The sequence below is a fragment of the Sminthopsis crassicaudata genome, chromosome 2 (assembly GCF_048593235.1).
Source record: "Sminthopsis crassicaudata isolate SCR6 chromosome 2, ASM4859323v1, whole genome shotgun sequence".
Taxonomy (NCBI): Eukaryota; Metazoa; Chordata; class Mammalia; order Dasyuromorphia; family Dasyuridae; genus Sminthopsis; species Sminthopsis crassicaudata.
In genome coordinates this window covers 33,044,080-33,071,498 of record NC_133618.1, presented here as the reverse complement: position 1 = coordinate 33,071,498, position 27,419 = coordinate 33,044,080, and the positions used below count along the sequence as shown (strand labels likewise).

General features: G+C 48.6%; 2 protein-coding genes and 1 long non-coding RNA gene across 3 annotated transcripts; 1 reads left to right on the top strand and 2 right to left on the bottom strand.

The window, feature by feature from the left end:
• Positions 1–801: 801 nt before the first annotated feature.
• On the bottom strand, positions 802–14,110 carry VAMP5 (vesicle associated membrane protein 5). The gene is made up of 3 exons (XM_074285641.1): positions 13,236–14,110; positions 1,873–2,010; positions 802–1,252 (listed from the first exon to the last, which is right to left on the bottom strand). Exons 1-3 carry the CDS (start codon positions 13,236–13,238, stop codon positions 1,103–1,105), a joined length of 291 nt encoding a protein of 96 aa, XP_074141742.1. The 5' UTR covers positions 13,239–14,110; the 3' UTR covers positions 802–1,102.
• A 109-nt stretch (positions 14,111–14,219) lies between these two features.
• On the top strand, positions 14,220–18,097 carry LOC141554082 (uncharacterized). Its single transcript, XR_012485776.1, has 2 exons — positions 14,220–14,338; positions 17,563–18,097. It is a non-coding gene; the product is annotated as an uncharacterized LOC141554082 (long non-coding RNA).
• Positions 18,098–19,811: 1,714 nt separating this feature from the next.
• VAMP8 (vesicle associated membrane protein 8) lies at positions 19,812–25,328 on the bottom strand. The gene is made up of 3 exons (XM_074285639.1): positions 25,039–25,328; positions 22,356–22,514; positions 19,812–21,071 (listed from the first exon to the last, which is right to left on the bottom strand). Exons 1-3 carry the CDS (start codon positions 25,039–25,041, stop codon positions 20,934–20,936), a joined length of 300 nt encoding a protein of 99 aa, XP_074141740.1. The 5' UTR covers positions 25,042–25,328; the 3' UTR covers positions 19,812–20,933.
• Positions 25,329–27,419: the final 2,091 nt, after the last annotated feature.

The window sequence follows — 27,419 nt, the reverse complement described above, 5'->3', positions numbered from 1 at the left end:
TCTCTGTCTCCTCCAGGCAGTGGCAGCTCACTGGCTGACCCCTTCACTGACCAATAGGCCCATTTCTGACCTGAACCAGATGACTCACCCCTGGGCAGCTCAGGGGAGCTCACACAAGGCAGAGATCACCATATTGGTGGCCTGGACAGTCCATTAGCTGCGTATTAGCCCTACCCAACTCAGAATTCCCCAACTCCAGCAATTTAGCCGCTTCATCCTCCCCCCAGCAGGGGATAAGAGGCAGGTATCTCCACGCCCCTCCTCACGTTTGTGAAACAGCTTACAATTTTTATTTTTTTAAAGGCCTTTAGTATCACCTATTGATTCAGGGAAGCAGAGCCATACAGAGGGAATGGGGCTGACTCCAGAGTCCCAGGGCTTGCATTCAAATTTTGTCTCTCTTTATTGCCTTGAAGGGAAGGGGATAAGTATGTACATGGTGCCTACTATGTGCTAGCCCTGAGCTAAGTACTTTTTGTAAATTTTATCTCATTCGAACCTCATAACAATCTTAGGAGGTAGGTGCGATTTTATCCCCATTTTATATATGAGAAAACTGAGGCAGGCAGAAAGGTCACACAGCTGTTGAAGGCAGAACTCCCTGACCCCAGCCCCAGCACTCTCTCCACCTGGACATTCTCTAGGAACGGCCATCTAAGTTGGAGAGATGTGTCTCTCCCTGGGGATGTGGGCTTGGAGGCAGTGGACTTCCTAAACAGGGGGCCATTGCCCACCCTGGGAAGAAGGGAACAAGAAGAGAAACTGCTCTGACCCTTTTGTACAGAAACCAGGCAGTTTACCCAAAAATAGTATTTACTGAGCTATTTACTAAGGTCCCGAAGTGGGGCAGGATAGCTTGGACCCCGTAGAGTACAGGGTTGGCAGGGCTACAGGTATCAGTGTCTAGTAACAGCGCACTTGGTAGAGTCAAGTCCACCCAGGAAAAGTCCCCGGAGTTTTTCCAACTCCATCCCTCTCCGTGGTTCTCGGGGCCCTGGCAGCTGGTGGGGCTCAGTGGTGAGGGTGGGCTCAGTCTCTCTCCCCCAGAGTTCTCGCTCACTCTCCTAGCCTTGGATGGATCCCCCTAGCCCACGGCCAAGGCTCACTCCCGGGGAATGAAGACCACTAGCAGCGCGATGAGAAGGACTAAGAGTAAACCACCAACGACCAGGCCCAGGATCACTCGCCACCGATTGTTCTTCCAGCGTCTGTCCTGGGCCAGCGCCTTGGTCGTCTTGCTGAAGGCGGAGCTCTGTAACGATAGGGATAGGAAGAAACTGAGAGCAGGGAACCAGCGCCATCCAGGTCAAGATTCACGGTTCTTTGGTACCCTCTGAATCTTCTCCTTTGTCCCCAGTAGCTCTCACCCAGGTCCTGAATTCCATCCTCATGGAGAATCATGGATTTAAATCTCTAGGATGCTTCCAAGACCCAAGTCATCTAAGCCCCTCATTTTACCAGCGAGGATCTTGGGCCCAATGGAAGGACTTGCCGAGGGTGATCAGCAAGCCAAATTTGAGTTTGGGCCTTCCTGACTCCCGGCCTGATGCTTTCTCCATAGAATCCGACATCATTGCCCAGTGAGCCTTGACCCTTTGACGTAAGAAGCCAGAGACTCTCCTTCCATATCCCATCTCCAACTTCCCTTCTCTGCCTTTGGAAAAGCTGAGGGCTGCAGTTAACATCAGCAAAATGTCTGTAAAAGACATCAGTGTTCCTTCCCATCATCCCCTTCTCTAGGAACCCGCTCCCACCAGCCCACACACACCCCTGGCCCGGCCCTCAGTGTCTCACTCAGAGTCCACCATGTTCCTGTTTCACCACCTCAGCCAGTTCCCTCTTCCCTCTCCCAGCCACCATTCACCCTCCTACCATATCGAGGAGCTGGTCGGATCGCTGCTCCAGTTCTGCTAGTTTGCCGTCCCGCTCCAGAACTCGTTCAAAGTTGTTCAGCATGATTTCAGTCACTTCATCGGCCTGCCGCTGGCACTTCTCCAGGTCCTTTCCCGCCTGAGTAACAAGGTCAAAGTTAAGCCGTTTCCTTTTCTCTTGACCATCGAGCCACTGAGCCCATCCTTCCCTCCTCCTTCCATTTTGGGGAAAGTATATGATAGATTTTGAGCAGGAAAGAACCTCTGAGAACATCTAATCCCATTCCCCTCCCCCAGTCTTTCAAGCAGTAAGGAAACCATGATCCAGGAGGGTAATCAACCTATCCAAGGCCACACAAGTAGTAAGTCACTGAGTCACTATTTGATCTCTGACTGAAGTCACTGCATCAACCCTTCAGGTGGCTCAGGCTAGAATCCATCTCCGGCCCCCTAGACTCTGAGGTTTCTAAGGGAATTTAGAGAGGATCTGGTTCATTTCCTTATTTGAGAGATGAGGAAAAGATCCCCCCAAATAGGAATGATGTCGTCAAGGTCATTCAGCAACAAAGAGTATACCTTGAAGGAACCATCCAGGTCTAATGCTCTCTAGTTCTTCCCTCCCTTTCTCTTTCCTTGCTTCTTTCCTTTCTAGCTTCCTTTAAAGTTTTGTCAGTGACTATGAACCACTACATAGAATTCCCAATCCCTCTATTTTTGTCCACCTGCATTTCTGATTTCCTTCACAGGCTAATTGTACACTATTTCAAAGTCCGAGTCTTTTTGAACAGCAAAATAACTGTATGGACATGTATACATATGTTGTGTTTAATTTATACTTTAACATATTTAACATGTATTGGTCAACCTGACATCTGAGGAGGGAAGGAGGGGAAAAGTTGGAACAAAAGGCTTGACAATTGTCAATGCTGGAAAATTACCCATGCATATATCTGGTAAATAAAAAGTATAATTAACAAAAAAAAAAAGTTCTGTCAATGCCTTTTGTTCTTACATCAAGGTCACTTTCCAACATGGCACCCCACCTCCACCGCCACAATCCTCCCTTGTAATAAAGAAAAATGCTTAAGCCAAACCAACTCGGTGCCGTGTCTAACTGCACCTACAACATTCTGAGCTCCTCGTCCTCTACCCTTCTGCCAAGGAGAAGGAGGTGTGGTTTATTATTTGTTCCCTAGGACCAGGATGAATCATTATAATCCAACTCTACTATTGTAGGGGTTTCACAAAAAGCCATTGAAGAAGAAAGATGTGAGTCAGTCAACAAGCATTTATTAAGCACTTACTATGTCCTTGCCCTCAGGGAACTTGCCTAGGCAAACACCTATATGTCTATATAAAGTGCAGAGAAGACACATACATTGTAAATGAGAGGTCATCTCAGAGGGAATAACTGCAAGGGGGCACGAAGCAGTGAAGGGCCTCATGCAGGAGATCCCATTGGAGCCGAATCTTGAAGGAAGGACTGGAAGGGGGTGAGCCTTGAGGCAGGATGACCTCCCAGCCTCGGGCTATTAAAATGGGGTGATGTCAGTCACAGACACGCTTACATGGTGGCCATGTCAGAGAGTAACAAATGAAGGAAAGAATGAAGAATTATGGATCAACTGTGAGCTAAGTATTGTACTAAAGGCTGCTGAGGAGAAAGAGGATCTCTTCTCTCAAACAAATTACATTCTGTTTTTTCCCCCTGAGGCAAGTAGGGTTAAGTGACTTGCCCAGGGTCACACAGCTAGGCAGTGTTAAGTGTCTGAGGTAGATTTGAACTCAGGTCCTCCTGACTTCAGGGCCGGTGCCCTATTCACCACTCCACCTAGCTGCCCCCAGAGATATTACATTCTTAATGAGACAGTCAACCAAGATTGAGGAGTGGTCTTGGAGGAAGCTGAATGGATCCATAAAACAACTGATCAATGGACAGCTTTCCAAGAAGAGTTTCACTGCTGGCAGAGCAAAGGCCAGCTCACAGATGTCGGTACTCCCCGTCCAGTCTGGAACCTCTAGCACTTCTCCACCAGCTTGTTAGTGATCTATCCAGTCCCTAGGTTCTCTCTCCTAATGTAGGTGGAAGGAGATTCTTCCCATACAGGGCACTTGGGTCCTGGCTGTCCCGTGGCTTTCACATCACAGAACCAAAGCGAGATCCACCATCCCAAAGCTATGTGGCCAGAAAGGATGCTGCTGTGTGAGTCAGAACAAGGAGAACCCAGCCTCCTGAGACCAGTCAGACCAGTTCTGTCTCCCATCCCACCCATAATCTCAGGGAAGATTAAAGCTTTTCTTTACTCTTAGGAAAACCACAGCCTTCCCTTCCCCTGGCCAGGGCTGGGGGTGAAGCTGGGCTCACTCAGACCAAAGTAGTTTCTTTGTAACTTAAAAAAGAGATTGTTGATTTGGGAGGATGGAGAGTGAGAACAGGAGGGACCCAAGACTGGGAAGCCAGAGGGAAGAAGGATGTTTAGAGTGAGGGACCGTGCTCAGGGTGATGGAAAGAACCTTGAATTCTGAGTCCGTTTTAAAAGAGACTCTTGATTCTGTATGTCGTTGTTCATTCACTTTGGACTCTTTGTGATCCCATTTTGGGTTTTCTTGGCAAAGGTATAGAGTGCCATTTTCTCCTCCAGCTCATTTGACAGATGAGGAAACTGAAGCAAAAAAAATCAAGTGACTTGCCCAAGCTGACACAGCCAGTAAATGTCTGAAACCAGTTTTCCCATTAGTGCTTAGCATATAGTAGAACTTAATAAACATTAATTAGCTATTGACTCATTCATGAAATAGACATTAAAATACTTTCACCACCTGTTTTCTAGATTAGAAAAGTACTTTGTTCCTTCTAAAATGGATTATTTTTAAGAGTACAGGAAAACACCCTACTCTAGAAGGTTGTAGAGTAGAATGCATTAGAGGAAAAGGAGGGGGTGATGGGAACTAGAGACCAAAGAGCATTCTGGGAACGCTTCTGTGCCTTGGCTAACACCTGAATCAGGGCAGTTACAGTCAGCTCTGATGACTGTCTCTCTGCCTCCAGAAAAGGTTTTTAAAATTCTACCTTCCTAGCAGGGCTGCCAACTCTTCCGCTTCCTGACTGACCATCCTTAACATTACTCTGCTGGGCTACGCAGTTTACTGCTAATTTTTTTTCTAATTTGATTCAAGTGTGACCCATTCCTATAATTCTAGAACTGGAAGGGTCCAAGCTCTATTCCCCCCCCCCCTTCCCCTCAATTTCTCCCATGAGAAATTCCATCTTCATTAAGAAAAGGAAGGAAAGTAACTTGTCCAAGTTCCTCTCTCCAAGAGGAGAATAATGCATTTGCAGAGTGTTTCAGGGTTGCAAAGCCCTTGAAAAAATCCCTTATTTTAATAATACCAGTAGTACCAACTCAAGGCTCAAATGAGCTAATGTATGTGAAGCACTCTGCAAATGTTAAAGTGATTGTATCGATGTCATTTATTAATATCTGCAAGGTACCTAATTTATGAGGGGAAAAAAGTATGTGGTAACAGAAAGAAAACCAAAGTTTAATTTCTATTTTTTTCTAAGGAAAAGTTCTTCCTAAACTGATCTACAAATTTTTTTTTAAGTGATTAAAAATATTTGCTGTCTTGACTCTGGGAGGGAAAAAAATTCATTTGAGCTTCACAGCAACCAATGACCGGCGCTGTGGTCATCCCCATTTTATAGATGAGGAAACTGAGGCAGATTAAGTGTCAGCTAGAAAGATCGGAGGTTGGATTTCACTTCAGGTCTTCCTGACTTCAGATCCAATCTGTTTCTCTTTCTCTTGAACCATGCTTCTCTTCTCAACTTTATAGTGTCATGGGTAGGAAGTCCAATGGTGTGGTAGAAAAAAGTGAAAAGAAGTTCTGAGTTTGAGTGCTAGCTCTGAACTTATTGGCTGTGTGACCTTGAGCAAGTAACTGAATCAACTCACTCTTCTCTAACTTGGGTATCATTCCTGCACTGCCTCCTTCATTGAAGAAGATGGAGGGGGGAAGAAGGGGAGACAAAGGACTTTAGAACTTTAAAAATATCCAACGAATACATACTATTGGCCACTATTATGCTGATGGGATTTCAAACTCCTTGAGACCAGAGAGATGCTCTGAGGACATGTAGAAGCATCTAGGTGGTAAATAGAACACTGCATTTAATTCAGGAATACTGAATTAAAATCTGACCTCGTAAGACCTTGGCCAAGTCATTTTACTTCTTTTTGCTCTAGTTTCTTTAATTACAAATGGAGATGATAATAGCACCTATCTGTCCGAGAAATTGTGAGGAATACATGAGGTAATATTCGTAAAGTGATAGCAAAGTGCCTGGCACACAGTAAGCACTTAATAAATACTTACGTCCGTCCTTTATAACTCAGACCTAAGCATTTACTAAGCCTCTCTCTCTCTCTCTCTCTCTCTCTCTCTCTCTCTCTCTCTCTCTCTCTCTCTCTCTCTCCTCTCTCTGCATCTGTCTCTCTCTGTCTCTCTCTCTCCAAATAGGATTTGTATACAGGATATATATACATACACACATCCACACACACACATATATATTATGAGTTCAAATCCAGCCTCAGATACTTTCTAGCTGTGTGACCTTGGGCAAGTTACTTAACCCCATTTATCTCAATTTCCTCATCTATAAAATAAACTAGAAAAGGAAATAGCAAATCTCTGCCAAGAAAACCCTAAAATGGGATCATGGGGAATCACAAACGATGGTATTAGATCATCTTGACTCCTGCTTTGAAATTAGATGGCCTGAGTTCATCTTGCCTATAGCATCAGTACCAATCAGAAACCAGAATAACAAAGACTCTGATTTAGAGACAAATTTGTCAAGCTGCATTGGTAGAGGGAATTCCTATATCTGGAGTTCCCTTTATCCATAAATTTATAGAACCAGATTATTTAAAAGTCTAAAAAAAAATCCTAGAAGCTTTATTATCTCTGTTTCTCCAACCCATGAGAAACTATTTGTGAAGATCTTTGGAAATATTGAAAAATAATTTAATATTAAAGTATAAGCTATTTTCAAATTTTGGCACAGTTTTTCTGAGGTATTATTCCAAATTTTAGAACTGGGGGGGGGGGGGGGCGGTGAGCAACAGGGCAGAGAACAGGGAAGAGCAAAGGGCAGAATGGGAAAGTAGAACCATTTTCTACCAAAGGAAGAGCTTTATCACAATTTATTATTGTAATTTCATTATTCCTGAAGGAAGAGCTTTATAGTAATTTATTATTATAATTTCATTTTTAGAATCTAGTTTGTTTTTGTTTGTTTTTTTTACCTATTTATATTAAATTTAAGGATAAATAAAAAAAAACTTGGGTTCAAATGTCAATTCTGATGCTTTCTACCTGATCTGTATGGCAAGTTACTTAATTTAATTGGGTTTCCCTCATGATAAAATGAGTGCATTGGATAAGGTCCCTTTTATTATTTATATTTATTTATATATTATTTATATTTATATTATATTTATATATTACTTATATTTATTCAAAGAACCTTAGAGATCTCATCTAATCTCATTCTCAGAGGGGGACACTGAATTTGAGAGATGGAAAGACACAGAATCTCACCCCTAACTAACCCAGAATCTCCTCTTATACTGTATCCAACAAGTGGCTATCAGCTTTCTCTTTAAGAGAACCAGAAAACCCCTCACCTCTCAGAACAGCCAATTCCATTTTTGGACAGCTCTAATTGTTAGGAAGTCTCTCCTTACATCAAGACTAAATCTGCCTCTTTTCCACTTCCACCCATTGTTCCTAAGTCTGTTCTCTGGGGTGAGAAAGAACAAGTCTCTTCTGTCTGCCACTTAAAAATCCTTTAAATAGTGGTCAGCTGTGCAGTTCCTCCCTCGCTCTTTTCTCTGACTCAAAATGGAGCCATTTCCTTCCAATGATCCTGATATAGTGTGTTCCCAGGGCCCTTCACCAACCTGGTGGTCCTGCTCTGGACCCCTTCCTGCTTAACATTTGCCCTTTCTATATGGCGTTAGCTGTTCCCATCCCCACTCCCTAGGCTTGTCCCACATAGCTAAAACTTGACTCCGCCTGTAATTTAGAAGGGGCTATTTTTATGACCCACAGCTGTTTTCCCAGCTCACTTTCCTTCCTATAAACCCATGTCAGGTTTATAGGATTAGGCCTGGAAGAGACCCTACAGATCATCTCAGTTTAACCCTCTCCTTTTTCTTATAGGTAGGGAAAAAAAAGGAGTCTTAGGGGAAGAGGCTTGTTTAAAGTGGTCACAAAGTTCCTAAAGGGTCAAATAGGTCTGCTTATTCCAAACCTGACACTCTTTTCCTTAAATGATGCTTTCTATTACTCTTCCTTCCTCTTTTATGAGCCTCTAGGGTCAAATCAGTGCCTGATTTTAAGAAGCAGACTCTGTAGGGATTGCCTGGGAAGTGAGGGTGGCTTGGATGATAAGAGAACTCTCACCCACCTGTAAGGCAGCCAACAGAAAGGTCCCAGGTTCAGTTTCTGCCTTGCTGCCCCTTCTCCCCTCCTCTGTGCCTCAGTTTCCCTTCAATACTACTTTTGAATCAAAAAGATAAGAATCTAATTCTCTGGAAAGGGAAGAGGAAGGTCTATATTTTGAGGTGAGGTGATGTAAAACAATTTACAATTGCAATAAAGGCTTTTTTTCAAAAGAAATAACTTTGTAAACATTTTGCACTTACTACTCTAGTGTAACTCTCAAGAGAATGTAAACTCCCTGAAGGCAAGAACTTTCATTTTTGTCTTTATTTCATCATCTACTAGCCCAGCAATTTGCAATCAGCAATTAAGCATTTTACTGTTTATTGAATTGAATTCATCCCTTCACTGTGCTAGGTAAAGTGGTGAAAAGTGAGAAAGTGTAAGAGCCTGCCTTCCCAAATTATGTTAGGAAAGTCAGACAAACACATAGCAAACAGCTAACCTGAATGCAAAGCAACAAAGAATTAATTAAATGCTAAATTGTGTGGTGAAAGCAGGAGGATGTAGGGGGAGTTTCCAGATTGAGGAGAACTGGGCTTGGCTCTTGGGTGGGACTTGGTTTAAATTGAAAGAGTGGATTGACAGGTCTTGGGAAGGGGAGAAAGAAGAAGGGAGGGAGGGAGGGAAGGAAAAGGGAGAAAAAATATATAAAAGTAAAAGTCAAAAACTGATAAATTTTAAAAGGAAAAGAAAAAGTCTAATCGAAAAACTATAAGGTTAATCAATGCACACAAAGGGACTTAATTTTAGAGGTTTTACAGAAAAAAAGAAATGGAGATAAGTTAATTGCTTCTGTCTGGGCTGTGCTAATATAATAACAATTAAAATGTTGACTAAACTAAAAAAAAAAAAAAAAAAAAAAAAAAGTGGATAGGCAGGGAGGAGAAGCAAGGACATTCCAGCAAGGGCATCCATAGGTGGGAAGGCTCAGTGGTTGGAGTCAATTTAGCAGACAGCTCCCAGGAGTAGCCTTGAGAAGGGAGGAGCTGTCCAGGAATGAGAGATGAAACCAGAAAGTAGAGGAGGGCCAATTTTTGAGGTATTTGAAAGCCAGAAAGAGGAGTTTAGGCTTGAAGTGGGAGGAAAAGGGAGACTTTGAATGCTTTACAAGGGAAGAGGAGTATGAAGAAAACATTTACAGAGTTCTTCAAAATTTTAAAAATTTACCTTATGTCACTGGAGCCTCAGAATTAAGCCTAGAAGGTAGATACTACAGATATTTTACAGATAGAAAGGAAATTCAGAGAGTTGGCTTTTTGCGCAACTAGAAAGGTCAGAGGTGGGATACGAACAAAGGAATCTCCTGACACTTTTTATTGCTCCACAACTCATCACAAATTCATTAATGACATTCGACTCTTCTTATGAGAAAATGAGTAAGATTCTGACCCGCTCCTGGACAGGAGTAGCACCTTCCCCTCAGCGATATCCCATATGTCACCCTAAACTCCTCATTCTTTCTCTCCTCTCAGCTTTTGCTGTCCATTCTACCTGCCCAACATCTCCCTTATATGTTACCATCACCCCTTCTTCCTCCGCCATCACCCTGGTACATGGCTCCTACTCCAAGTCTCCTCCATCTCCAACTCACCTTCTCCTCAGCTATCAAAAGTACATGTTCAACTGTCATTCTCCCCTTCAGTAAATTCCATCCTACCCTTATTGTCTCTAGGATCAAATACAAAACTTTGGCTTCCAAAGCCCTTTGGAACCTGCTCTTTTCCTACCTTTCCAGTCTTATCTGTACCCTATCTCTTTACATGCTTGTTTCCTGGATGGTCCCCAGATAAAATACTCTACTTCCTCTGCCTTTCCCTCTGTCTGGAAATGTCTCCTTTCTGCCTCTGCCTCTAGAACTCTCTGGCTTCCTTCCAGTTTCACCTAAAGTCCCACCTTCTGCAAGAAATCTTTCTCAGCCCTCTTTAATATTAGTTCCTTCTCTCTGAGATTATTCCAATTTATCCTTTCTATATCTTGTTTCTCACAGCTATTTGCACGCTGCTGCTCTCATACTCTCCATTAGATTGAGTTCCTTAAGGGTAGAGATCATGTTTTTGCTTTCTCTTAGCCCAGTGTCTGGCACACAGTAGGTCTTTTTTGACTACAATATTGCTAAGATGAGAGGGATTCTATTACCTGCCTCCACTTCCTCCCAGTCCCACAAGACTATTGTGAAGATCACATGAAGGAAAGAAAGGAAGGACGGGAACAAGCACTATTCAAGTGCCTACTATGTGCTGGGCACTGTGTGCTAAGCCCTTGAAAATATGATCTCATCTGATCTTCACTTGTTAGTTACAGTTAAGGAAACTGGGGCAGATAGAGGTTAGGTGGTTTAGATGAGGGGGCAGCTAGGTGGTGCAGTGGATAGAGCACCAACCCTAAATTCAGGAGGACCAGAGTTCAAATCTAGTCTCAGACACTTAACACTTCCTAGCTGTGTGACCCTGGGCAAGTCACTTAACCCCAGCCTCAGGGGGGAAAAAAAGTGGTTTAGATGGAATTAAGTATAAAAAAATATAATACTAATATGTCATACATATATATCCTGTATATACCTAGTTATTCATGTTTGTCTTTCACATTAGAATGAAGGTTCCCTAAAGGCGAGTCCTTTTTTCTTTCCTTCTCTGTATACCAAGGACAAGCACCAGGTCTGGCCCAAGGGAAGTCCTTAATAAGCGCTTGCTGCCCACTTGCCTGACTATTCCACTGGACTAGAGGCAAAGGAAGTCACTCTTCCTGTAGGATTCCGACTTGCTGTCAGGACTAATATCCTTGATTCTCCCTCTGGCTCCTTGCATATCAAGTCCTCTTCCTTTGCCCAGGTCCCCCCCTCCCAACTCCCTTCCCCCAGTTGCTGGGCCAGCCTGACTTCGTTCCAGGGTCCCAACCTCGACCTCCTTCTCCGAATCCCCCGTTTCCTGCCCCAGCCCCCCATCTCCAGCACTATCTTCCTGCTCTATTTCCTCTTCCTGCCTTTTTTGTCCCTAGAGAAGGAGCCATCCGAGCCCTCTGAACCTCAGAACCACTCTCAATCCCTATCTCTGCCCATTCTGTCCTCAGCAGCAGGCTTTAGAAAGTCCAGATGATTTCCTGGCAGGCACAATACTCTCTCCACGGAGCCCTCCTTTTTTTTTGGGGGGGGGAAGGGTGGATGCTGGTGAGAATTGTCAGCGGCTCAGTAAGAATTTCAGCTCCAGAACGCAAGCCAAGAACTCAGTCTGGGGAATTTGGGGTCAGAGTGGAGGGACATTTCAACCAAGTGTTTGTGAGCTGGAAACGTTTTCAGTATCTGGGCAACCTCAGTGGGATCTCTTCATCCCCCCCTCACCGCCTCCGGACAGACCCCTTAGTCAGCGGCAGCTCTCTCCTCCCACCAGAGGCTTAGGGCTGGGGAGTGGGGAAGGGCGCAAGACTGAGCCAAAAGCCCTTAGCACCCAGTGACCTTGAACAAATACACTACTTAGCCTCCCTGAACCTGGGTTTCCTTATTCGCTGAGATGAGAGGGATGCTATTACCTGCCTCTGCTCCCTCCCGGTCCCACAGGATTTTTGTGAAGATCAAATGAAGGAAGGAAAGGAAGGACGGGAAGAAGCACTATTCAAGTGCCTATTGTGTGCTGGGCACTGGGTGCTAAGCCCTTGAAATTGTGATCTCCTCTGATCCTCACTTGTTAGCCCCGTTTTACAGTTAAGGAAGCTGGGGCAGATAGAGGTTAGGTGGTTTAGATGGAATTAAGTATAAAAAATATAATACAAATATAAGTCATGGCTACATCGAGCAGCCCTAATTCCCACTGCAGTAATTTTGCGGTGAGATCTGCTTCGCCTGCGGAGAGACTTTGGACAGGTCACTGAAAGCCTTCTTTGGCCCCGGTTACTCGTTCTGTAAGGAAGTGGGATGGGAGGCCGATTCAACTTCTGTGGTCCTGAGTCCTACCAACTACCCCGGGCAAGGAGCAGCCGGCTCTACTTTATCATCTTAGAACGATCTGATGCTCAGGGAGGTTCAGTGTTTATCCCCCAGCACTGAAAGTCCGAGGCGAGGACCCCAATCCCCGTCTTTCCGGCTCCCGAATCCTACGGGCTCCCTCCACTTCGGCGAGGAGCGGCCGGCCGTGACGTACACTTTTAGAGAACGATCTGATGCTCAGAGAGGTTCAGTGTTTATCCCCCAGCACCGAATGTCCGAGGCTGGGACCCCAATCCCCACCTGGCGCTAAGAATAGCGCTTTCATAATTACGCCACAGGTGGCTCGATAAAAGTTGGGTGCCTCGCCTTGCTTGGCTGCCCATTGATAACACCCATCGCGCCTCCGGTCCCGTCTCCTGGAATAGCCTCCGCCAGGTCCCACTCCGCTCGAGCGCCTTCCCCGCTCGAGCGCCTTCCCCGCTCCCCCGCATCACCACCGCTCCCCCCAGTGTTCGGGGCTCTCAGAAGGGCCCCTCCCTCCTCGTGTCCCCCCCAGCCCCGGATTAGCCGAGGCGGGAGTTGAGTCCCGGAGCCCGCCATCCTCGGCTGCCGAGGCTCCGGAGAAGGGCCGGGGTACAATCCCCGCGCGGGACACCTGGGTCCCGTTATGCCCCGCGAGGGTCCGGGAAAGTCCCCAGGTTCCTTTAGAGAAGTGATTCTTCCTGCTTCCCCCTCTCCGCCTCCCCCTCGATGCCCGGAGAGCGCGCCCGCGGCGCGGTCTCACCTGCGCCCGTCCATCAGCCCGGCTCGGGTCAGCGCGGGGGTGGGGTGGGGGTGTCCGGCCCCCACCGCCCGGCTGAGCGCTCGCCCCTTGGGGCTCCCCTCCCCCCGCCCGCCTCGCAGCTGTCGCCCCCCGGCGGAGCCCCTCTCACCATGCTGTCGGCTCCCTCGGCTCTCCTCGCTCTGCGTCCGTCGCCCGGGAGGTGCCTGGGGCAGCGCAGGCCTGGGGGGCGGGAGGGGGGGTGAGCCGCACACTGGAAGGAAGGAGGGAAGAGGCGGAGCCAGGGTCAGGGAGGGGGGCGCCTCCCGGGCCGGCGGGGCTGAGCGGAGCGGGACTGCGGCCGGAGGCCGGGAGGTGAGACCCGAGGCCGGGGCGGACGCGAAAGTGAAATCGAAAGTCCCCGCGAGGGACTGCGTGGCCCAGATGTGGTCCTCTCCTCCCCCCAACGGACTTCAGCCTCCCGGCCTCCGCCGCAGCCTCCTTTTAAGTGAAAAAAAAAGGGCGGCCGGCCAGCGACGCCAGGGGCGTTTGGGCTTTGGGGGCGCAGGGCGAGCGCAGGGTCCGGTGCCCCCACGCGGGACAGAGAACCAGGCGCGTTTGTGCGTCCTCGCCGCGGGGCTGCGGGCTCAGCCGGACCGGGCGGGGGCTGCCTCCCCGCAGCCCTGGGATCAGACAAAGGCTCCTTTGTTTGACAGCGGAAGCCTTCCATGGGTCATGTCACCCCTCTCTGCAGCGTGCTGGGGTCCCGCGGCCGGCTCATCCGGGCGCTGTCCCGCTGACTGCCTCCTTCCTCACTGCCGGCTCGGGGATCCTCCTCCCAGTCTCACCAGTCTACTTTAGGCGGGCAGCCGCGCCGGGCTGCCTTGTGTCTCCCAGCTCCCACAGTCCACTCTGCCCTGAGAGTCTCCTGTGGCCCCGCGTGCCCTTGCCCTGCGGGAGCTCTCCAGAAAATAACTCTTTTTTGGCCAGCGCACATTTGGCAGCAGGACACAGTCATGATCTTCGAAAAGCAGAGACCACAATGCTGGTTTACTTTCTATTTACAGAGGGTGTATCTGTTCTTTCCCCATAAGCTCCTCCGAAGTCACCGAATAAGTGTTTGATAAATGCCTGTGGATGGATTAGCTCCAGGGTGAGAAGAGATCTCGAAAGTCTGTCATGGCATTGGAGGGAGAGCAGCTGTGGTCAGAAAGTCTCAGGTCAAAGGTCACTGCTGACACTGGCTCTTGAACAAGAATATGAATTGCAAAGCAGGTGAGAACTGCGTGGATCAGAGGATGGCCTCTCACTGGCTGGAAGGTAGTGAGCTCCCTGTGACAGGAAGAATAGAAGCTGGATGCACCACTTGGCCCTGGCCATGGAGAGAGGGAAGTGTCAGGAAGGCAGTTAGGGTAGGTGGCTGACCCAGGCCCTCTGGGCTGCGGGCCAGTCCTGCTGTCCCCATGGCCAGAGCAGAACTCAAGCTGTGACTCAATTTTTCTGCCTGTGTAATGGGGACATGACAAAGAGGGTGTTAGATGTGGGCTTGGGGAAGGGTTTCAACGAGCAGCCTCTTCTCTAGGCTGGAGATCCCCTTGTACTTTAATGTTCATAAGCAGGAGCTCCAGGGAGGATCTGTTTTCTGATAACGTCTCCTCTGGATTTCATCAGGACAGGGAACTCCTGGGACACGTTCGCTCAGAGGTAGATTGGCCTTTCAGCAATAAACCGTAGTCTTCAAAGAAACGCCTGGGATACTAAGGGACTCACCACTGTCACATGGCTTGAAGCCAGGTGCTCCTCCCTGGAAGCTGCCGCCTCCCTTCCTCCGGAGAGAGAGGGGACGCTCCTGGTGTGGAATATTGCACTGTGAGATTCAGACAGTGGATTCCTTGGTTTTGCTGAACTGGGCTTTTTCCCTTTGTTGACACAAGAGAAGGCTCACACTGTGTGTGTGTGTGTGTGTGTGTGTGTGTAATATGGCACAGTAGATAGAGCCCTGGGCTGGCATCAGGAAGATCTGAATTCAAATTCGGCCCCAGACACCAATTACCTGGGTAAGTCACTTGAGCCTGTGCACCTCAATTTCCTCATTTGTAAAAATGAGTGGGAGAAGGAAATGGCAGATCCATCACTATAATATTTCTGCCATGAAAACCCTAAATGGGGTCACGGAGAGTCAGACATGATTGAAATGATCCACAGGGCTCAGTGGTCACAGGGCTGGATGTGGAGTCAGGAGGAGCTCCATTCAATTCCGGCCTCAGACATTAGCTGTGGAATCCTGGGCATGTCCCTTAACCTCTATTTATTTAATCCCACTGGAGAAGGAAATGGCGACCCACTTCACTATCTTTGCCAAGAAAACCCTGCACATGAAATGCTGCAATCCAGGAGGTCCTGGAGAATCAGACAAGGCCGAATAAAAACAGCTATAAAAACAAAAGTTTTGTTTTTTGATTTTTTTTTTAAGTGGTTGTTGTTCAGACAGTTCAGCTGTGTCTGATTCTTCATGACCTGATTTAGGGTTTTCTCGGGGGACGACAGAATGGTTGGCCATTTCCTTCTTTGGCTTGTTTGACAGATAAGGAAACTGAGGCAGACAGGCTTAAGTGACTTGCTCAGGGTCACACACTTTAAAACTAGTTCCCAGAACTTTTTTCCTTGTGTTATTGGAGCAGAACAGGATACAGCTCCCTAGTTTTGGACACCATGTGTCCAGGGCAGCCTCCGACTGAGCCAGTCCACTAAAAGATCCCATTCTTCCACCTCTTCCCCTCCCCCCCAAAGGCACTGGACAATTGTGAAGTTAAGGCTTTGTAAGATGGAAAAGTGCAGCAGCTAGTATGAGGGGGGGCAATTACGCCCAAAGACCCAAGGTTAGAGCAGGAGCCTGCAGGGGGAGGGGAGGCCTTTGCCCCAGCCTCCGGCCTATGACTATCTCCACCATGCTCAGCTCCTCACCCTCCAAAAGAAAACAAAAAAAATCTATATTTATCCCTAAAACCACCATTGTAAGGGAGAGCTGAGAAAGCAAGACCCCGTGTGGGGCGGGCCTGGGGATGTAACAATGAGCAAGGAAACCTGGGGCAGGGGGGGCGGGAAGAAGAGGAGGCCCCAGACACAGGGGCCATTGTCCCCAAGGAGGGAAGGAGGCAGGGGGCCCGTCCTGTGACACTGACTGTCCTGGGATGAAGAAAGACAGCTCACTCCAGCCCAGGAAAGCCAGGGTCCACGAGTCAGAGCTGCTCACAGGACGCGGCGTCACGTAGGGAGCCTGGCTGACCGAGGCCCAGAGGACACAGAAGCCCAGAGGACACAGAAGCCCATTGTCCGCCACAAAGGAGGCTGGGCCTTGTCCCAGGATGAATGGGGAGGAATGCTTACTCCAGCATGGGAGAAAGAACCCAGGCCTTCCTGCTCCTTGCTGGAGGGGGGGCCTGGCTGTGGTTAGTGGCAGCTTCTGGGACAGGAGTTCTCACCTGAGTCTCAGGCCCGACCCGGGAGCAATAGAAATAACAATATTGATACTATCATTGAACCATTTTTCAGCTGTGTCCATTTGGGGTTTTCTCAGCAAAGATACTGAAGTGGTTTGCTAGTTCCTTCTCCAGCTCATTTGACAGGTGAGGAAACTGAGGCAGACAAGTTTAAGTGACTTATCCAGGGTCACTCAGCAAATAAGTGTTTGCAGGCAGATTTGAACTCTTCTGACCCAGACCCATTACTCTATCTACTGTGTCTCCTCGCTTCTCTTTTAATAATATTAATAGCTAATGTTATCATTTGATTCTTAATATATATATATATATACACACATATATATTACTACAAGGCAGGTACTATTTGTGTGTGTGTGTGTGTGTGTGTGTGTGTGAAACAATCCAGGTTAAGTGGCTAGTCCAGGATCACGCAGGTAGTGATCCTGTTTGCAATGTTTTGCAAGTGTTTGCAGGCAGATTTGAATTTGGAAAGATGAGTCTTTCTGACCCAGACTCAGTACTCTACCTACTATGTCTCCTTGCTTCCTTATTAACATTAATAGCCATTACCATTTGATTCTTATATCACTTAGAATATATATGTTATTTTTGGGAGTAGAATAATCCAGTTTAAGTGATTTATCCAAACTCACACGGCTAGGAAGTGTCTATGGCCAGATTTGACCCATTACTGTCATCTAGCTTCTCTCTTAATATTAAATAGCTAATGTTATTTCTTGTATTCTATACTACTTAAAATATTGCTCTTTCTCCAATCTGGAATTGTGCCCAAAAAGTTATCAAACTGTGCATACCCTTTGATCCAGCAGTGCTACTACTGGGCTTATATCCCAAGGAAATACTAAAGAAGGGAAAGGGACCTGTATGTGCCAAAATGTTTGTGGCAGCTCTTTTCGTAGTGACTAGAAACTGGAAAGTGAGTGGATGCCCATCAATTGGAGAATGGTTGGGTAAATTATGGTATATGAATGTTATGGAATATTATTGTTCTCTAAGAAATGACCAGCAGGATGAAAACAGAGAAGCTTGGAGAGACTTACATCAACTGATGCTGAATGAAAGGAGCAGAACCAGGAGATCGCTGTACACTTCAACAACAATGCTGTACAAGGATGTATTCTGATGGAAGTGGATCTCTTCAACATAGAGAAGGGCTAATCCAATTCCAATTGATCAATGATGGACAGAATCAGCTACACCCAGAGAAGGAACACTGGGAAATGAGTGTAAACTGTTTGCATTTTCTGTTTTTCTCCCCAGGTTATTTTTACCTTCCGAATCCAATTCTTCCTTTGCAACAACAAAATTCGGTTCTGCACATATATATTGTACCTAGGATATGCTACAACATATTTAATATGTATGGGAATGCCTGCCATCTAGGGGAAAAGGGTGGAGGGAAGGAGGGGAAAAACTCGGAACAGAAGGGAGTGCAAGGGATGTTGTAAAAAATTACCTAAGCATATGTACTATCAAAAAATGTTATAATTATAAAATTAATAAAGAAAATATTGCTCTCTCTCTTTATATATATATATATATATATATATATATATATATATATATATATGTAAAACAAGGCAGGTACTAATTTTTTTTTTTGGGGGGGTGAAACAATTCAAGTTAAGGGGCTTACCCAGGATCACACAACTAATAAATGTTTGCTGGCAGATTTGAACTTGGGAAGATGAGTTTTCCTGACTCCCAAGCTATAACTCTGTTAACTATATCTCCTAGCTTCCCTCTTAATAATAATAGCTTATATTGTATATATATTTTTTTCTGAGACAGTTGGGGTCAAATGACTTGCCCAGGGTCACAGGAAGTGTTGTGTCCGAGGAGCTCATATTGGAAATCAGGTCCTCCTGACTTCAGGGCTGGTGCTCTATCCACTGCATCCCCTAGCTGCCCCTTATGTTATCATTCTTATATTGCTGTAAGGAAGGTGCTATCATTTTTTGAGGTGGTTACATCACTTGCTCAGTCATACAGCTAATGTGTCAAACAACTGGAGCTGGATTTGAATTCAGATCTTCCTGACTTCAGGGCCCGAGTCCTATTCCACCTCCTGGCTGCCTCCATTGCTATTATTAACCCTTTTTTATAGCTGAAGAAAGACTGACCCATGTTAAGGCGCTTGCCAAGGCCACACAGCCTTGTCCATAAGCCAGTCTCCAAACTCCTATCTTCTGACCCTAGGCCCAGTGTTCTATTGCTTGAACTTTAGACCATCAATAAGGCAACTGGGCTTAAGTGACTCCTCCATTAAGTGTCTGAGACCAAATTTAACCTGGGATTCTCCTGACCCCAGCCCAGTGCTCTATTTCCCTCCGAGTCACCCAGCTGCCCTTTTCTGCTGAAGGATTAATCTGGGTGGGGAAGAGAAAGGTAAAAAGCAGCTCTTATCTAAGGAAGAAGGTTCCCCTCTTATCTTATAAGATGCTTAAGGAGGAAAGGGTTAGTCCCAGAAGGGGGTGATCATGGGAACAGACTCCTCTCAGTTGTCATTCCGAAGGCCCCATCCTGGTTAAGATCTTGTTTTTGGATGATAAGTTACAGAGAAAGTGGTGACCTACATTGGTGAAGGGAGGCTCCCCACCAGTGAGTTCTCACACCAATGAGGGTGGGCCCCACCCTTAAGATCCCAGGTTGGTGGTAAGTAGGAGTATCTGGGAGTCTCAGAGCACCAGCCCTGAGCCCTTCTAAAAACCAGATGGATCTTGGTTTGGTACCTTGGCCATCATGTCCTAGAAATGCATCAGTGCCCTGCAAGAAAATGGCACCTGGGTGCCCAAGATCCCCCTTCAGTTGGGACCTTTGAGTTGGTCCCTCAAAGGGACCAGATGCCATGACTGTGGGAGTGTCTCTGGAGCCGATCAGATTGGACCACTGGGAGACTCAGGGGGTGAGGTGGGGGTGGACCTGAGGAGAGGGGGTTTGGTGAGGGTTAAGCAGAGCCCCTTAGCTCTTCTGAGCACCCAAGTCATGAAGAATTGTTCACATTGGGATCTTCTGATGTAAAGACATGGATGGTTAGTCAGTCAATTACTAGTACAAGGGGATACAAAACTCCAGTTCCCTTGAGGGCACTCAAGGAGCCCACATTATATAAGAAGGGAAGAGAGGGAGGGTCCAGTGTCCTCATCCAGTAGAATGTAAGCTTCTTGAGGACAAAGACATCTTATTTTTTAAATCTTTGCCCTCCCCAATGCATCCTGGAGGGGTGGAGACAAAGCTGGCCTTAGTCAATTAATAACAAGCATTTATTAAGCCTTTACTACATACCAGGCTAAGTACCAGAACACAAAGAAAGGCAAAAGGAGTTCCAGGCCTTCAAAGAATACCCATTCTACAGGGAGACAATATGCAAATAAGTAGTTATATACAAGATCGGGGTTCAAGATCTGATGTATGTTAGCTGGGTGACCCTGGACAAGTCACCTGGCCTTTCCCAGATGGTTCTCAAAGATCCAAAGTTCAGGGAAAACTGCAGTGGATCTGCATTGATGGGGGAGGGGAGGCAGGAAGAAAGCCAGTGAAATCACAAGCCCTCTCTCAGCCTCCCTAACAGGGACCAAAATCAATGCTAATTGAATTGACTCTACAGATCACAAACTTTTTGTAAGCAAAATCCTGTGGAAATAGGCTATAAAAGGGAGTTATTCCTGAATCAAGGAGAGGGGATGGGGACTGAACTCGTGATATCTCTGGAAGGGGGAATTCTCGGGTGAGGGAAGTCCCTTCCCCAGTGCAGGATGGCACTTTGTAATTTGTAGCCACAGAGAGTTGCCTAGAGCGTGGAGAAACTCAGGCTTCTTGCTCAGGGTGCGATCCCCAGGATGTTGGACCTGGCCTTCCTGGTTCTCTGTCCCCTAGGGCTCACCTAACTTAGAAGCTGTCCCAGTTTCTTTGGATCAGCCTAGTCCCACCCTGATGCCTAAGGCAGAAAATCATGGAGGCTGGAGGAGGATCTCAGGAATGCCCTAGAGCAAAGGGGACAAGAAAGGGCCTTGAGGCAGGGAGGAGACTGTCTACATGGGGGAGGACACTGAAAGGTCTTTATTACCCACAGGTCACCAGCAGCATTCCAGGGGACACAGGCCCATGCAGAGCCCCCTGAAACTCAGCCACAGTCTAGTACATCGGACGGGGCAGGCCCGCCCTCCCCTTTCCTCCTCCCCCCCCCACACCTGGTACACGGGGAGGGCTGAGTGGGACAGAGGGCCCACAGATAAGGGCCCATGGGGTGGCCGGGCAGCATTCCACTTAGGGGAGGGACAGAAGAGGAAAGGAGGCTTCCCCAGACAGCATGGAGGAGGAGGGGGCAGATATCGTACTGGAGAGGGAAGGAGATGGAAGGAGAGCCTCTAGATCACGCCAGTGGCAAAGAGGATGATCAGAAGGAGGATGACGCCCACGATCACGCAGATGAGAATGATCATTTTCACATTTTTCCACCAGAACTTCCGAGCCACCTTCTGTGATGTGGTCTTGAAGTGTTCTGACTGTGGGGGGAGACAGAGCAAAAACTGAATAGTGCTTCCCGGGGGCCCTCCAGAAGCCAGGGCAATGGGCAGGCAGGCCACCCCAAAGGGCTCCCTGGGACTTCCAATTACCACACTGCAGTTTGGGAAGGGGCCCAAGGAGGCCAAAACCACCCACTGCCTTGCCCGTGATCAGTCAGCCAAAGGCCAGGCTCTCGGGTCAGTGCCTTCCCTCTAGGCCATATGCAGTTCAAGGTCCAGCACTTCACTGGACTTAGTTCAGTGAGGGATTTACTTTAAACAGCTGGGAGAAGAGAGATTCATTCAGCTGAGGTCCAGTGACTCCTACAGCTCTCAGTGGGCACAAGGACCAGTTTTGTCTTCTTCCCTGGTTCCCTTCTCAGCTGAGCCTCTGTGCCCCCTGCCCGTCAGCAGTGCTGGAAAGGCCCTCAAAGAGGGGCAGGCTGCTATTGTTCTATCAGAAATGATCTCAGAAAAGCTTGGAAAGACCCCCATGAACTGATGCTGGGTGAAGTGAGCAGAACCAGAAGAACAATGTACACGGTAATAACAAGAAAAAAAATGGAACTTAAAATCTCTATCAGATTGCTTGCTATCTTGAGGAGGACAAAAACAATTGGAATGTAAAATCTTACAAAAGTGCTGAGAATTATCTTTACATATAATTGGGAAAAGATAAAATATTATTGTTGTTGATTTTAAAGGCTCAGAGTTTGGGCTGGTACAGAAAGCCTTATAAATAGTTCTCAAGCAATGGAGAGCATGGTAGGACTGGCCCTAACACACCACTGAGGTTTTATATGTGAAGTTCGGTTCAAATAAACATGGAAGTGCCTCCTGAAGAGGAGGAAATATCCCAAAAGGCCAACTTACAAGATTTGTTTGTGGAGGTGGGGAAAGAGGCCAGCAGACTCCGATCCCTTGGGAGAGAGGACAGGGTTCATGGGGTGACTGTAGGAGAGTCCTGGGTTGCCATGGCACCAACCAATAAAGCCACTCCTTGCAGTCGGCCGTAGGCGGCTGCCCTGAGTCATTACCTGACAACTGCCCTGGAGGTGACCACCCTCATTCCCGGTAACCCAGGGAGCTCCTTCCGTGAGAACTGGCCCAGAGAGAGGTCTGACAGCAGAGGGACACACGTACTATTATTTCCCCCAAACACGGGAGCTCTCTGTCTCTCTTCCCTCCCTGCTCCTTTCTTTCTCCTTCTCCATCTCTCTTTCCCCTCCAGCACTGCCCCTTCTGTCCCTTTCTCTCCGGACTCCCATCCACAGCCCATCTCACCGTAGCCTCCAGGTCCTCCGTCTTGTTCCGGAGATGGTCCAGGTTTTCTCCCCGAGCCAGGATTCGCTCCACATTCTGGGTCATGATGTTCTTCACCCCTTCCACCTCATTCTGCAGGCTCCTCACCCGATCGCTGCCCCCTCCGCCACTGGCTTCCTCCTGGTAAATGACATAAAGAGTTAGTGGGACCACGTAGGAAGTCTCTGAAACCAGACTACCCAGAGTGGGTCAGGTTCCTCAAATCCTGTAGGGGTGTCAGTGGCCAAGACTGAGGCATGCTGGGAGAGTGGTGAGGGACGGATGGGTCACCTTGCCTCTTTCTCATCTGACTTTTCCTTTCAATAGCTACAATTAAGAGACTGGAGAATGGTTTCAGATCAGGGACAACTTGTCCTAGATCAAATAGAAAATATATAATATTTACTGATTAACTACTTAAATATTAAGCTGATTAAAAATAATTTCATCAAAAATTACATAATTAATCAAATATTTATCATAAATGTGTGATTGTAGACAAGGCTCCCAATTTCTCAGAATCTAGGTTTTTCCCTTCTGTCAAATGGGGATAAAAAATACACCCCACTTCTCTTGTAGATTTTAATTAAAATCATTTCAAAGACTACTTGCCCACTCTGTAATCATGTGCTAATCATAAAAACATTTTTTTAAAAGGACATACTTCCGGTCCTTAAGAGCTCCCAGTCTAGGGAAGGGAGGGGAGACACAAATGCAAAGCCTTTAAGTAGAATAAATAAAGAACAATGAATTATTTCAAGAGGGAGATAGTGCTGAAACCCCGGGAGGGAGATCTCCCGGAGAGGTCTGGGGAGAAGTGGGGAACTGGAGCTAGGGATGCCAAGAGTCAGGAGGGGAGCACTTGCTCCTCCCCTTCGTCTGGAAAGCCCAACTTCAAGTTCACCCTCATAGACTGTAATTCCTCAAGGACAGGAACTATCTTTTGGTTCTTTTTTCCCTTAGAGCTTAGCCAGGTTCAATCAATCAACATTTATCAAGCTCATCTGAGTTCAAATCCAGCCTCGGACTCCCACTAGCTGTGTGACTCTGGACGAGTCACTTTATTTGCCTCCGTTTCCTCATCTGTTAAATGAGCTGGAGGAGGAAATGGCCAACTACTTCATTGCCAAGAAAATCTCAAACGGGGTCGGGAAGAACGATAAAAGGTGATTGACTGCCTCTCTCCATTCAGTTGGACTGGGTGGCCCCTCAGAGATTCTAAGCTACCACCCTCCCCCCACTCAACGTCCCCCCTTCAGCCGTTGGGCCACAAACTTCTGCTTTTTCTCCGCCTCCCCCCAGTGGCCCAGGCCCAGGGGATGGGGGCCATCGAGGATTCTCAGTCAATGAAACTAGGGAGTATGGGGAGAAAAGGGGGCAACTCTTCCTGAAGCCTGTGGCTCCCTGATACCCTTCCTGGTGAGGAACTAGCCGGGCAATGAGAGTCAAAGGCCCCCAGTTCAAATCCCAGTCCGAGACCCACAGATGGTCACCACTGCCTCGGTGCTATGATGGTGCCTCTTTTTTACAGATGGGGAAACCGAGGCTGAGAGGGTCGTCCACAGCCACTGTGTGTCAGCACATTTTGAGCTCCCAGACTTAGGGATTGAATTCCAGCCTCGGATTAGCTGTGGGACCCTGGGCAAGTCCATTAACCCCGTTTGCCTCAGTTTCCCCATCAGTAAAATGAGCTGGAGAAGGAAATGGCAGAACACGCCCTGTCTCTGCCGAGAAAGCCCCAAATTGGGTGGTTCTGAGCCAGACACCAGGAAAACAAGGTAACCTAACAGAGAGAAGCAAGTAGTGACATTGATTAATATTATTACAATTGTAAGTGACCAGCCCCTTCCCTTCCAGCAGCCGGAGGGTCAGGACTGAGAGGGCCTGGGCCCGGAGGCAGGGGACCGCCCCAAGGTCACCCGGCTGGGAGCCAATAACTGGACGGTTCAGAGCGGCCGGAGGCTGGGGAGATCAGGCGATAAGGGTTTACATTTTGCCTTGGAGGGCCAGAGGAGCCCTTCCTGTTCCCCAGAAAAGACAATTCCTCCTCCCTCCCCCCAAGCCTGGGAGAGAAGGGCCGAAGGCGTGACATCACGCCCTGAGAACACGAGCTTCCCCTCCGAGGAAGCCCAGGCAGGCCCCCCTGACAGAGAACTGAGAGGAGGCTGGTCCCCCGCCCCCCAGGCCCCGAACCCCGGAGCCCAGCGCTCGGCGCTCCCTTTCTGCCCCGCTGGGGCAGCTCCAGGGGAGCGGGGCTCCTGGGCGGGAGAGGCCGGGCCGCGGGGGGCCCTCTGTGGGGGGGGGGGGGCAGCCAGGCCGGGCTCGGTGGCTCCCGGCCGGGGAGTCCTCCTCCCCCAACCTCCGCCCCACAGGAACCCGGCCAACCCTTCCAGGAACAATCGCTGGCCTTCGGGGCCGCGGGGAGGTCGGGGGTGAAGGCCGGCGGGAGGGAGGGTGACCAGAGAAGGACTGGCCGGCCCCCAACTGGAACCGCCCGGGTCCCTCAGAACCAGCGCTCGTCGGGGGGCGGAGGCCACGGGCCCTCCCGGCCCCCCCTCTCCCCGAGCCCTCCAGGTGACAGCGCTCCCCCCCCCTCCGGAGCCCCCCAGCCCCCTCCCCCCCGGGGCCCCCAGCCCCCCGCCCGCTCGAGGCCTCCGGCACTCACCATCGCTGCCTCCCGTCCCGCCGGGGCGCGTCAACAGCTGGGACAGCAGCGCCGGGAACTGGCTCGGGCACTTGGGTCCCGGCGGCGCTCGGCCGACTTCCTGCTTATTCCAACTTTTAGCCCGCCCCAAAGGCAGAGCCCGGCTCGCCGGCGGCCGCTCCGCGCCCCGTCCCGGACTGGGCGGCTCTCCCCGCACACCTGCAGCCACAGGTTGCAGCGCGGAGGAGGAGGGGCCGCCGCCTCGGGGCCTCCCCCAGCCTCGGCCCGGGCTCCCGCCCCCCGGGCTCCCCTCGGTCCCCAATCCCTGGGGGGCCAATCACCAGCCAGCCCCCGCCTCCGGCCGCCCTCCCGACTCCCACCACCCGGAAAGAGCGCGGGTCGTTTCTCTTGGAAACTTTTACTAGTCGGAACCGGAAGGGACACGGATCGTCCCGGAGGCCAAGGAGATAAGAACTGGGCTCCGAACCACCGTCTGGGCCGGCTCACCCGTGAGGTGGTGGGCTGGCCGCGAGCCCCAAACGTGGCCCTTAAAAAAACAAAAATCCTGGGTTCCGAGGGGACCTCTGACTGCCATTGGCTGCCTCCCAATCCCTCAGGGCCCGGAGCGGGAGGTCCCCTGAAGTTGATGGGAAATTTTCCTGGCCTCCAAAAGGAGCATTTCCCCCCAGTATTTAAAAACTTCCTTCGGAGAAGAGATCCACAGTGCTCTCCCACGGGAGGAGGGATCTGGGACCCAGGAAAAGGAAGGATCCCTGCGCTGAGGCCCTGAAGGAGAAATGATGGCGCTTCCGCGCCTGAGACGCACCAGAAGCACTTACTCTGACGAATTTTTTAAAATATTTTTATTTTTAATAATTTAATAAGTATTTATTATATATCCATAAAGTATATTAGTGATTTAACATTTTAATAATAGCTTTTTATTTCCAAATACATACAAGATAGTTTTCAGCGTTCACTCTTAGCAAAACCTCCTGTTCCAAATCTTTCTCCCTCCCTTCCTCCCCTCCCCCTCCCCTAGACAGGAAGTAATCCAACAGACGTTAAACACCTGCATTTCTTCTAAACATATTTCCACATTTATCACGTTGCACACACACACACAAAGATCGAAATGGAAGAAAAATGAGTAAGAAAAAAAAGCAAATAACTGACAAAAAAGGTGAAAGTACTATATTGTGAGCCAGTCTCAGGCTCCTCTCCGGATGCAGATGGCTCTCTCCATCCAAGTCTGTTGGAACTGGCTTGAAATTCAACATTTATTAAGGCCTTCCTGTGTGCCTAAGTCTTTATTATGCACCTAACACTCTGATACAAAAACAAGGAAAACGAGCGCGCCCCCTAGAAGTTTGTATTCCATTGAGGTGGACGTGGATACATGAATATAGAGTTAGCAAAGGAGAGAGAAGAAATAGGTGTTATGGGGTACATTTGGGAGGGAGAGCAGTAGTGTGTGTGTGTGTGTGTGTGTGTGTGTGTGTGTGTGTGTGTGTGTGTGTGTGTGTGTGTGTGTGTGTGTGTGTGTGTGTTTTCTGGGAGCTGAGAGTAAGGTGCATCAGTCAGGGGCACACCGATGGAGGGAGGATGCCCTGTGAGAGGGGGCAGCTGCAGAGCCGAAGGCTCCTCACTGGTACACACGATGGCGAGGGCCGGAGAGCAGGAATGTGGTGGGGCAGCTTCCCACACAGCCAGCCTGTAAATGGGGCAGGGGTGTGTGTGTGTGTGTGTGTGTGTGTGTGTGTATGTGTGTGCGCTCTCGCTCCATCCTAGACATGCCATGTCTCTTTCCCTCTGTCTCCTCTCTCTACCTGTCTCTCTTTCCCTCTCTGTTTCAGTGCTTAGAGCTTATAGATGCCAGTCATTCTGTCCCCACTACCAGATCGCACCAGGTGACAAGAAATCCTGTCAGAAACACCTTCAGGGAGTGCCCAGCGGCCAGGAAGATGGCAGGCCCCAAGGGAAGGATTTGTTTTCCCCTCCATCCCTGACTCCCTGCCCAGGGGAAAAGTACTTGCTAGTCTTTCTAGAGTTGCTCTAGGTGGGAGAACAATAGCCCAGAGGCCCAGAAGGGGAAGCAGCCTGTCCAGTCTCTGAAGAGAAAGAGGATCTCAGGGATGATTTCTGCTGCTGAGAAAATACACTCCGGCTCGGCCCTGGATTCGTTAATTTACTTTTGTTGGTTGCCAGGACGCCAGGTCAGGAGAAGGGAATGGCTGGATGTGCCAGCCTGCCTCCCGGCATACACTGCAGCATGGAGGGGGGGCTTAGTTTTGAAGCAGGGGTGGGATAGAGTTGGGGTGATAGGAAATGGTGGCCTTTGCCCAGCAGGAGAGCCAGCGAGCCAGAGGTGGGGGAATACCGCACATACCGGAGCAGGAATG

Bases quoted from the DNA above. Each gene is read 5' to 3' on its own strand.
- VAMP8 (XM_074285639.1), bottom strand. The intron at 21,072-22,355 runs GTGAGATGGGCT...CTCCCCCCACAG, and splicing joins CGGAGGACCTGGAGGCTACG to TCAGAACACTTCAAGACCAC.
- VAMP5 (XM_074285641.1), bottom strand. The intron at 1,253-1,872 runs GTAGGAGGGTGA...CTATCGTTACAG, and splicing joins CCGACCAGCTCCTCGATATG to AGCTCCGCCTTCAGCAAGAC.